This window comes from Hydractinia symbiolongicarpus, chromosome 3 (assembly GCF_029227915.1).
Source record: "Hydractinia symbiolongicarpus strain clone_291-10 chromosome 3, HSymV2.1, whole genome shotgun sequence".
Taxonomy (NCBI): Eukaryota; Metazoa; Cnidaria; class Hydrozoa; order Anthoathecata; family Hydractiniidae; genus Hydractinia; species Hydractinia symbiolongicarpus.
Genome location: NC_079877.1, coordinates 24,277,476 through 24,289,890, shown reverse-complemented (window position 1 = coordinate 24,289,890; position 12,415 = coordinate 24,277,476). Strand labels below are relative to the sequence as shown.

Below are 12,415 nucleotides of genomic sequence, written 5' to 3'. Positions count from 1 at the left end.
GAATTTTTTTAAAAAAGCGGGTGATCTGTAGAAGAAAATATTTTTTACAACATGTACGTACAACTTTGTTCCCATTAATTTTCTCGATTTTTGAGACTAAGCAAAAAAATATATTTAATTTTTCTGCATCGTCGCCAACACAACAAAGAGAAAAAAACTCTGAGAACGAAGTTTCGTGTACATACTATACTCCGGAATGCGCACAAATTAAGACCATTACACTTTGTTCCGATTTTCTGAAGCATGCAAACCTACTTGTAATATTTGCTGTAGTTCACCTTACGTTACACCATTCTTGCTAAAAGTATCTTTTTTATGTACGTCACCACTCAAATCTCTATATGCTTAGTGCGTTGTTAGGGCGCCATCATATTATATGCGTGGCCTTGTGGTTATGGAGTTCGCTTCGTAATCACAAGGTCCGTGGTTCGGTCCTCAGCGCGGGCATGTTTAGCAAGTGCCTTTACCCCAGCTACGGGTCAACCCATGCTTTGTGAGGAAAATTGGGTAGGTATTGCCGGTGTATAATTAATGTATACATTCCGAACACAGGACACACATAGAAGTGCCTATCCTGTATAAATATTCGGAATAATAACAATAATAGAACACAATATTTTAGACTTTATATTTTATATTTGACAACATGTGATTTGTACAAATTTGCCTAGTAAGTGCGTCCAAACTAAAATAATAAAAAAATGCTTTAATAAGTCCTTAGTTACAATAGAATGACTGCTACATATATATTTTAGCTACACAAACAAAATGTAAAAGGTGCCATAGACACTGAATAAAAATCTGAAAAAAATAGTAGGAAGACTATGAGGTGAGTGTGTTGGTTACACACCATATAAATTAAAAAACAATATTTAATAAAATTCAACTTTGGCTTGTTCAAAATTTTTGTGTGGATTTCTCATGTTTTATCACTTCACAATATGTTTGTCGTTAGACCCATAAAAAATGTCCAGCTAGGCAAGCCACACAATGCAAAAAGTTCGCGATTTTGAGAAATTCTAATGACGTCACTCCACCATATGCCAAAAAAAACTTTTCCTTTATCATGTAAAGCTCAAAACGCTAATCAGCAACCTTGTTTCAGGGGTAATTTTTCGATTTATTGATTCGCGCCGTCTCAGATGCCAAAGAACAAAACATTGCCCTGGCAACGAGGTTGGCTGATCATGTATGGAAACATGTGTTTTCAGCGGCAGTCAAGGTAACCCTGAGGTGAGAAAGATGTTGGCCTGTTTTTTTATCCATGGTTGGACTTACTATAGAATTTATAAACGTTTTTTAACAAGTCTTGATTATCTTAAAAATGTCTTCTCCCTCTCCAGTTTCTCGGTCTATAATATCCCTTCCACCATTCTCTTATTCTTGACCAGCTTGTTTTTTCTGACCCACCCTCTTCCACCCCACCCTCTCCCCCCCACTCCCACCCGATTCGTTTATCTCATACTCTTCTTCATATCGGTAGCATTCGTATTGCTCTCCACTGCATGTGTCAACACATATATCATATCCTTCACATGGTCGATTGGCGTTGCAGTAAGGACCAATCTATAAGTAGGAAACGTTGTTCAATGATGCTGCAAATAAAGTCCGTCATACTAGCCTTAGAGCTTGTTAGTTAGTATTTTGTGTATAATTTACATATTCACTACCGTTGAGGGCGAGAATTTTGTAACCCATCGATTTTCCAATAGGCTAATAATAATATCACTTCAAAATGCCATCTAGGATTTGTGCTCAAACTCAAATAGATTTTAATTTACCTCAGTAAGGAATAAAATTTTCGCAAAATGATATATTGCGACTTTCGAAATTAAATTAGGCTAAATCCAAATTATTTTATGATAAATTCTGGTACCTAATTGATGGTCGATACAAAAAAAGAAAACAAATAGTTTATAACAACCTCGATCCCACTCACTGTTTTTTTAATACCGGGACGGGAATAAAGCCCTGGGGACGAGGTAAGTTTATACAACCTCGTCCCCAGGACTATTTGCTTCTCAACGGCGCTGCGCTTTCTGATAATTCTAGCGACGCCACGGTAAAAGGTGCTGGGTTCGAGCTTGAAGTTGATAAATATTTTATTCAGACGTTAACAAATTCTATTAGTTTTTTTGTTTTTATGAACACTTAAAATTGCCAAAAAATTAATTTTGCCAACTGTTTAAAAAAATAGGGGTTCGCGAAACTAAATTGTGCGACCCTTAGCAAATTTGCCTATGTCAATCGCGGAATTAAATTCTGCGCACTTCCAACCAAAATAAAACCAACGGGGTAATGGTAACTCACATTTTCCAAAGTGTCATCGGTTTCAATGTGAGTCCAACCTTCCGCCATTTCTAATTTATTTTTCTCGTCGTCATGTCGGCTGTGATGCAACATACATAATTTTTCATCTTCTTTCACACTTACGCTTCTACATTTTGGATACAGCATACACTTCTCTAAACACTGCACCATGGTGTGATCTGACACAAGAGAATGTTTACTCCCTTTAAGAATTTCATCATAATAAAATTCCGTCCACGCCGCATCAAATTTGTTGCAATCTGGTAATCTCAGGATTATTCCATTGATAGCGTAAAAAAGAAGAGTTAGACAACAGAAGAGTCGTGATATTATTCCAAACATCTCTCCTAGCATACTGAAATGCGCACCGAAACAGAACGAAGAAGAAACGATACCTTGTTTTCATCTTGCTTTCAGTGACGCCAATGAATTGAAACGACCATAAATTTTTAATTTTAATTTGTTTTACCATTCATTTAGAAATAACTTTCTGATCTCAATGATGGCCTAAGAAAAAAATAAATTACGTGCATTCGATTATCTATTGAATTATTGGTTGATCTCGTGACGCAATCTCGTTTACAGGGTTTATATTTTTCTCCTATTGAACTTACACAAGGGATACAACTTCGTCCCCAGGGTCTTGTGGCCCCTGAGCCGTTATTGCAGAGTGGCCGCTATCAACTTTATCAACAAGGCAAAATGCCCGGGAACGAGATTGCAAGGGATTTTAGCATAAACTACAATCGTGTAGGAATTGTAATAACACACCCTGAGAAATATTGACATTAGGTCGAAATTTTCTTTATACTCTTATCCCTCTATTCCCTTTTGCCAATGTGGGATGCATGCGGTAGCTAATCATTCCAACCGAAGTCAACATCTTTCTTAGAGTGACAACATTAGATTTTTGCAGGCGTGCAATTAAGATTATCGTAATTATCAACCTCGTCCACAGGGCTACTACGGAGCCATCCAGTCAGAGTATAATTGGCTTTTTATGGTAAAAGGATTTTTAATTAATAATATTCTGCTTTTTTTGAGCATTGAGATCAAAAAGTTTTTCTAAATAAATGGTAAAACAAACCATAATTCATATTTTCATTTCTTTTCATATATTCGCGTCACTGAAAATGAGATGGAAAAAGATATCGTGACGAAAGAAAAGTGCAATAAATATTTTGCGTATACAAATTTGTGCAAATATATCCAAAATTTCCAAAAAAATACACTTTCGCAAAAATACGTGGGACAGTATATGCCAGCAGTTGGGGGAAAAAATTGAACATGATGTGTAAATTCATGCCAATAAAGATTTTGTTAGGAAAATAAGTGGCTGCCAAATTCCTCGATAATGATCTAAATTTACGTTTTCGCATATTTTTAAGAACAACGAGGCTGGAAATAACTGAAAAAAAGAACAAAATAAAATCAATCAACCTCGACCCAAGGGATTTTTGTTTCGTTTCATAACGTGACGATATCAAAAAGAGGTTAAGAACGATAGCAAGGCAGAAATGTTTTAAAGGATCCAAACAAATTTAGATTTTCTACCATAAATAATATCTGTGATGTGCTCTACGTAAAAAAAATAAAAAAAATGCTCGAAATATAAAAACAAAATTAAAAAACAATTTTAAACTGAAGATGTAAAAAATATAAGTTAAGGCTGAAGTCATTCTGGTGCTTGTTGAAAAAAAGAAGAAAAAGTGTTATATACATCTTTAAAGATTGATAATAATATGTTAAAACATAGTCCCCAGGTCTTCTTATCTTGTTGTCGCACTTCAGATGCAACCTCGTTTTCAGCGCCTGTCGCCTCTTTTTTATATCGTTGTCCTGATGTCAGAAAAGATACAAGATCCTCTGGGGACGAGGTTCCTCAAAATGAGAGTCAAGACAGTTGTATAATTAAATAAGTAAAACTTTTTTGTTTTTTTAAAAAACATCTTTTCAGGAAAAACATTCAATAATTCAAAGCAGATTTTCCTTGACGCTGACAATCAAGTCGATTTGTTTTTTTATTTAGCTCGTTGATTCAACCTCGTTCCCAGCACTTTTATCTCTTGCGTCAGCTCTGTGCTTATCGTTAGATCTATTAAGAGAAGCACCGTTGAGAGATAAGAAGTCCTGGAGGCAAGGTTGCATGTCGATTGTCAGAAGTACCTAAATAACACCCAAAACCCGAAAAATTTGAATTAACTCTAGTGCTATTTCTCACGGATCTGATTCTTATTTAAAAAGTGAAAATTTGTTACGAGTGTTTTTGTATTTTAGTGAAGATGACACAACATCTCCTCCCTGGAGCCGCTTACACCTAAACGGAACTAGAAAAGGTTTTTAATGAATTTATTTATTTTTTACTTTACGACAAAAAATTTGTTTTCCGTCGCTCGCACATTAGAAACACGATTTAGTTATTCTGGTCCCAATTTGATCCAGATAAAGCCTGATTTCCACTTATTATGCAAAACTTGGACCAGAAAGAAGGCACTGTTATAGTATTTAAACATTTTCGCGCCAAACCATCATGCCTTTATGCCTTGTGTGTAGATCCTGGGAAGGCAGGTAGATCAAAATTCGATCTGAACCCCGTGTCCAACCCAGCCTGATTCAAATAAGTGGAAAAAGAGGGTTCGCGGTCTGTAAATTGCGGATTTGTCTTTTGAAAAACAAATCCACATGGCCACAGAATGATTGACAAGAAACGACGATGGAACGAAACAGTGTATTTTTCTTGAGCTGACTAGTATCATTTTTTTATATTGAATATCATTTATTTATATGATTAGTGTTTGCAGTGCCCCAGCTAATTGGAACAACTGATTTCGTTTTAAAACAGAAACACTCAACCCTAATTTATATTCCTTTTTTTAACCTTTTAACTGTTTTTTTTACTAGTGCCCCCCCCTTTCTACGACTGGTGATCATTAGGCACTAAATGCATTTTAGCCCTCCTTATGTGGGTTTTTTTCTTTAACTGAACTTCGTATTGAGGTTTCATATCAAATTATAGCTAGCTAAATTAAAAAAACCTTAAAATTGCAAATCATAAAATGCATTCCTGTCTATCCTGCCCAGCAAGATAGTGCCGACTCTGGACAGGCAAATAAGCTGAGGGCCTTTCCGGCGAGTTTCTGCTTTTTAAAATGAACTCCAAATTTTACCCGAAAGAATCACATAGGAACTGACGTGCCAGAAAAACAGGAGAGCTCATTAACGGTTTATTAACAACAGGACATGATCCTTAAAGTCCTGCACATAACTTTTAAGGAAACAGATATATACACTGTAACGGTATTACAAGCAAACTTTTTTTAGAAAGTTTGTTGGTGTAGAGTTTGTAAAAAGGTTTTATTTGAAATTATTTGATCAATATATATAAAGTTGATAAAGTCACATATTCTGTAATACTTTAAATGTTGTCTTAAAAGCGCCATTTTGCAGTTTGGGAATTATTTGGGAAAGTTTGAGATAATTTGGGCAAGTTCAGGAGTAATCGCACAAAAGTGTGAATTTATTAAAAATCGCCTAAGCTTGCTCTCATGTGCAGGAGTTTTTGGCAAGTCTGCATAATCGTTGCCCAATGAAATACAGTTATATTTATAGACCTAATGGACGAGTTTCAATATTTACCTTTTTGCCGGATACTTGGACATGTGCGAAAAAAATAAGAAAAATCAACAGGCAAAAAAATGCAGACCTTAGGTAAACAAAGCCAACTTATGGTTAAAAAATTTTGTACTGTGGCTACTAGCATCTTTTCACTGATATATGTTCTAAATCTAAACTACAGCAAGCTATATTTTAATTTTAAGATCAAAAGATGTCTCTACCTACAGGTAAAGTGGTCCATGGCTTACCGCCTCCATTATTTTGCCTGTCGATTTGTGTAAAAGGTCTGGGGATTTTAAAAAACACGCGTCACAATGAAACTTGTCTATAACGTAAACAGATGTTATGATATACTCAAGTCACACTATTCACAGTCAGCCGCATTATTTAACTTGAATTTCTGGATTATTATCAGGATGGTTAACTTGGTAACAAACATCATTTTTAGGGCTCTCTTATTGGAACTGTCACTCCAGGGTATCATGGACAAGGAAGAGCCGTGAGAACCTGGATTAAAATGGAGAATGTTGGTTTTGGATATGCTGAGGTTGAGATGCTACTAGCCACAGTAAAAAAGTTTTTAGAGCTTACCTTGCAAAAAATAAGTTTAATTCATATAACAAAGCCTGAATATTTGTCTATATATTTTAGGAAAAAAAAGCATTTTTTTATTCGAAACATGTTTCGACATTATCTTGTGTCATCTACAGTCAATATGATAAAAATTACAAGTTGTCGTAAATATAAATACAAAACTAGTTAAAATAATCAGTATATGTATACCTAATACAATGGAAAGTAATTAAAGAGTATTAAAATATGATAAAAATTTTTTTTATATATTTTATATTTTTATATTATTTATATTATTTTTTCATATATTTTATATACATATAAATAAATATTAACTCACATTGTGCTATTATGATCATTTGTCTATATATATATAAATCTTTTTATTTTTTTACTTCCATTTTACGAAACAACCACAAGTTTTGACAACCACCATTATACACCATTATCAAACAGCGAGCAAAGGCAATATTTTCTATGTGACGTCATCACAAGATTCCAAGACCAAAATTGTCGAAAAAAACTAATAAAAACTATTAAATGACTACTTTAAAAGACCCTGAATTTTTCGAAATTGCTATTTTTTCGGGAAAAAGCGTTTATATGTGTATTTTATCAAAGAATTCAAATTTTACAAAAAGCTTTGCTTATGTTTATTTATCCCATTTATTGAAACGATAAATATTTCAGATAGTTCTCAGGAGACACTAAGTTGTATATATTACGATGATCATGGATTAAAAATTTTGCTGACGTCAACAATGACCATATACCTGTTCATTGTATAGATCTTGAAACGCTGATCAAGAAAATGTATAGGTTCATGTAGTTCTGATAAACAGTTGCAGAGATATTAGGATTTGAAGGCTTTTTGATGACGTCATCAACCCGTCCATTCCGAAACAGATTGGGAAAATTACCTAAATTAGTCCAAGGTGGTCCCTAGTTACCCACACGGTGAAAAATCATTGCGTCACCACCTTGTTTCCAAGTTATTTGGCCTCAAAGTTTTAAGTGCACTGTAATGGCTTCATGAATTTAATATAGGATATTGATGTTAAAGGTAGTTAAGTTTACTTAACTTTAGTTAATTGCTAAACGACATGGGCTGACTTTAGTACGATAGAGCGTAGCTGTGGTTGTCATCTTAGTTTCACAGGCTCGGGCTCCAATATTCACTTTGATCGTTCCTCTCTTTTAGTCATGGTCTCGCTCCACGATTCCTCTTTCGTTTGTTCCAGCCAGCAGTAGTTGCGGTTTTAATCGTTTTATTTTTCTTTTGTTATCTTTTAATTGATTTAGCAAATAATTACTTACGTGACGAAAGATGTTACTTATTCGATTTCTGTGCGTGTCGATATTGATAGTTCTTTGCGTCGTGGTTCGACAGCGTTCTGGAGGAGCTTTGCCAGTGGCTGACTCAGCTACAAAGAGTCTGACCGAATGGGCTGCATTGCCAGTTCAAACTTTACGGTTAGTGTGCAATGCATTAAATTTAATTGACTCAGGATCGCCTCACATACTTGCTCGTCGCCTGTTTTCTTTCTACAATCCACCAATAGCTACGTCAGCGACCACAACATGTATGGCCCCAATTCCAGCAACCAACGTGGCCACGAGGTCGACCAGAATCCGCACACGCGGCCAGCCGACTACCATAGCAACAACCGTGTTGAGTCAACTACAGTTGTGTTGTCAAATGTCTTTACTGGTCATCAGGCATCATCAACTTCGACCACCGACGTTGTCGATTCGCCCATCCTGACAACAGCTGTGGTTACAGATTTAATAAGAGGAGAATTACGATGATTTTTCGAAGGTCCCGAGGGGGAAAGAATAGCGGGAAGAGCTCCTGATATAATAGAGCAAAGTCACGCGACAGGTGACATTTATCATACTAACTCTGTTGTTGAGACTTCTATTGTAAATAATTTTGTGTCTGAGCCGTTTTCTGAGGGGGTTGAGTTTCCACAGGGGAGTCCTTCTCGTCCAGCCCAGGTTGGGTTTTTGGTTGCAACCACAGGGCGCCCGGCTCCCTTGCCGGCACTTCCTCAGGCTACTTTGGACAAGGTTAAAAAAGGTGAGTATGTAAATTTCGATAGCTTACTGCCTGCTTTTGCCTCATCTTCAGACAAGTTTACGTTTAAGGTTCTTGGTGGGTCTAGTCCGTCAGTTGCGTTAGTTCCCAAGCAATCAAACCGCCCCAAGGTTAGTGACTTTTCATCTTGGATGTTAGCATGGAATAATTTTATCCGGTGCTTCACCTTTTTCTTTCCACATCGCGCATCCGAGCTTTTACGCTATCAGTCTATCATGTGTGACTTCGCCTCGCACTTTACATTTACAGCATGGTCGACATACGATCGCATGTTTAGGTACCAAATGGCTTTTGATTCAGGTTTGTCATGGAACCGTGTAGATAACGATCTTTATAATCGTCATCTCTGTAGTGCCCCACCGCAGGTCATCTGTTGTCGGTGCCGGAATTATGGACATCTGGCCCCCAGTTGCCCCCTTCGTACTAAGTCAGCAGCTGGGAACGAATGAGCACCTTCAAATTTAGCATATAGTGGCCAGCCCTTTCGTGCCCCCAGCCTTTTTGCGCCTCACCGCGCTTTCATGCCCCACAGCCCTTTCGAGCCACACAGACCCTCAGTAGGGCTGACACAGGTGCAGTCGGACAGGTTGATAACATTGCCACTTGTTGATACTTCAACGCACAGGATCACTGTACGAACCAACAATGCCGCTTTGCACACCAATGTAAACATTGCGGTGACTCCCACCCTGCCTCACAATGTTCCGTTGTCCGTAAATATTAGGCCAAATCCACTACCTGCGTCTTGTCAATGTCCTGTAAATGTTGCTCTTTTTGAAAGATTGCTAAGGGAACACCCTTTTCAGTCTTTATTTTCATTTATTATCTCCGGTTTGTCTTCTGGATTTGACATTGGCTTTCATGGACCATGCACAGCTGCATGCTCAAATCCTCAACCAGTGTGGGAGGCAATTGCTAAAGAATTAGCGCGAGGCCACACCTCAGGACCTTTTCTAAGCCCTCCAATCACACCTATGCATTGTTCACCTTTAGGGGCAGTACCAAAGAAAGACGGTTCTTACAGAATAATTTTAGATCTCTCCTCACCTAGAGGTAATGCTATCAATGAAGGCATATGCAAAGAAGAGTTTTCAGTGCGATATTCCACTTTTGACGATGCCCTAAAATTGGTGTCCGGGTTGGTTCATCATCATCATCATCATCATCATCATCATCATTCTCGGCTTAACGTCCGTTTTCTATGCCAGCATGGGTTGGACGGGGTATATTAATGACCCTCTCCAATCTGATCTAGACTGTGTTAGATCTAAACTCAACTTCCTCTGTATCAAGTCTGTCCTTATAACCTCCTGCCAAGTCTAGCATATTTAGCTAAAGTTGACATCAAGCATGCTTTTCGCCTTTGCCCTGTTAAACCAGCTCAATGGGGTTTATTAGGCTACTGTTGGCAGGGTTATTATTTTGTGGACACTCGCTTGCCATTTGGCACCCGCTCCTCACCCTTCCTGTTTAACTGCTTTGCAGATTTGTTATGTTGGATCTTCCTCACTGTGCTTGCTATCCCATTTGTGATCCATTACTTAGACGATTTCTTTCTTTGTGGGAGATCTGTAGCAGAGGTAAATAATTACTTAGAATCCATTCAGTCGATGTGCGTTAAACTAGGTGTCCCTATTGCGGAGGACAAAACCACAGGACCCTCACAAACTTTAACGTACCTGGGCATTGAAATCGACTCTCAGCAACAGATAATTCGCTTGCCAGCAGATAAGTACACGGAGTTGCACGAATCTTTATTGGCTTGGTCTGGTAGGAAGAAGTGCACTAAACGAGAATTGCTTTCCTTGGTTGGCTCTTTATCTTTCGCTTTCAAAGTAGTAAAGCCAGGCAGAATGTTCCTTCGTAGGTTAATTGATTTGTCTACCACAGTTGCATCACTCAATCATCATATTACATTAAATGGGGAGGCACGTTTAGACATTCAATGGTGGGTGGATTTTCTACTTAGCTGGAATGGTGTCTGTTTCATTCAGGCGACCCAATCACAGCCGCTTCACTTAGCCTCTTTACGGATGCATCAGGGGTTGGATTTGGTGCTGTTTTTCGCAATAGTTGGTTTTGTGTTCCATGGCCCATTATTTTCATATTAATATATTGGAGCTTTTCGCAATTGTAGCAGCGGTTAGGACGTGGGGTTGCGAATGGCGCAATCTGCAGATCAATCATCATTTACACATGAACTATGTGTGCCTGAACGCCACACATAGTTCATGTGTGGCGCTCAGGCACATCACGGGATAAACACATTATGTCGTTAATTCGCCATTTATTTTTATTTATGGCACCGTTGAACATTAATATTTTGCTTCAACATATTCCTGGACACACCAATATTGCAGCTGATCTCCTATCTCGTTAACAGGTTCGTCGATTCAAACAACACCTTTAGTCTGCAGACGAGTCACCCACACCAATCGAGCCAACCATCTGGACCATCTTAGTATAGCCTCACGGTACTTTCAATCTCAAGCTTTGGCACCCACTACTCGGGCCATGTATTCCACTGGTTTTTGTTATAGTTTGTTTAGTTTGGTGGCGCTCGCAGGTGTTACCATACATCTTTATTTTGTAGTTTGTCAAGTTTGGTGGTGTGGGGAATTTGGGGGTGTGTTGTGTATTTTAAACTCATACTGGTATTCTCAATTAATATTTTGCTATTCATGAACTATTAATCTTAAGCTGTCCTTGTTGGCAGTTTGTTAGAACCTGTCTTTGTTGACAGTTTGTTTAGAACCTGTCTTTGTTGACAGTTTGTTTTACTTATATTGATTCACAGTTTGTTTACGTGGTCCTTGTTGACCATACTACATTTACGAGAAACTGTCTTAGACAGTTTGTTGTGGTTTTTGTTGACCTCTGTTACAATTAGATACAGTACACACATATCCTCCGAGACCCCTTATATCGGCCAAACTTGCAGTTTTTATTGGTGTTTTTTCCCTGCTTGTTGTCAGCAATTAAGGTAGTGTTATTGACGTCGCGCCGTAACATCATAAAATTTAACATTTGAGACATAATTTTTTTGGCAACTATAAAAGAAAATTTCAGCGACTTCAAAAGAGAATGAACACATCCACTATGACAAGCATATATACTTCGTATTGTTATATAAGATTTAATTGTTTTTTTAAGAGGCAAATTTAAAAAATTATTTCCGAAAGCAGGCTTGAAGTTGTATAAGTTCAAAATCGTTTTAACCAGTACTCCATTAATTAGCAAATGTGGCCAAAAATGATATTTTGGTTGAGAAAACAGTATCCTTCGTCTTTTTAGCTAAAAATAATTTTTGCTTGGGAGGTAACCTTTAAATATCATTAATGCCTATTTACAAGCACTAACAAATATCATTCTGATGGAGGAAGGATGCTGGTTAATATCTCAAATTTTTACATCAACCTAGAATTTGAATTGATTTAGGAATTGTAAAAATTGTAGCATGGGACAAGGTACATAACTAGCTGAGGTAAGCAAGGTGAAAAATAAAACTCCAAATACTTGCAGTGTCAAATTTCAACTCTTTTCTTTTGTATAAGTATTTAGAAGATAATTCCAGTTTTGTTAATAAAAACTTGAATTAAATTTTGCAGGAGCAATGTTGGATCTTATGCATGCAATTAAGACCTAAGAATGCCATTTCTGTTTCTGGGGTGTAGAGAAGTGCCTCAATTAAAAGGTCTATTTAGAGAGACTTCAACAGGGCTTCCTTATTTTGAACGCAGATTTTTGCCTATTACAAGTCACAATATGATTGCTCACATTGATTACCTGGCAGGAATCAATTTAGCAAAAATGTATTAT

The 12,415-nt window shown here is 37.3% G+C and overlaps 1 protein-coding gene across 1 annotated transcript; it reads right to left on the bottom strand.

The window, feature by feature from the left end:
* Positions 1-622: 622 nt before the first annotated feature.
* LOC130636374 (uncharacterized) lies at positions 623-3,138 on the bottom strand. The gene is made up of 2 exons (XM_057446070.1): positions 2,311-3,138; positions 623-1,566 (listed from the first exon to the last, which is right to left on the bottom strand). The coding sequence occupies exons 1-2, from the start codon at positions 2,662-2,664 to the stop codon at positions 1,378-1,380; spliced, it is 543 nt and encodes a 180-aa protein (XP_057302053.1). The 5' UTR covers positions 2,665-3,138; the 3' UTR covers positions 623-1,377.
* Positions 3,139-12,415: the final 9,277 nt, after the last annotated feature.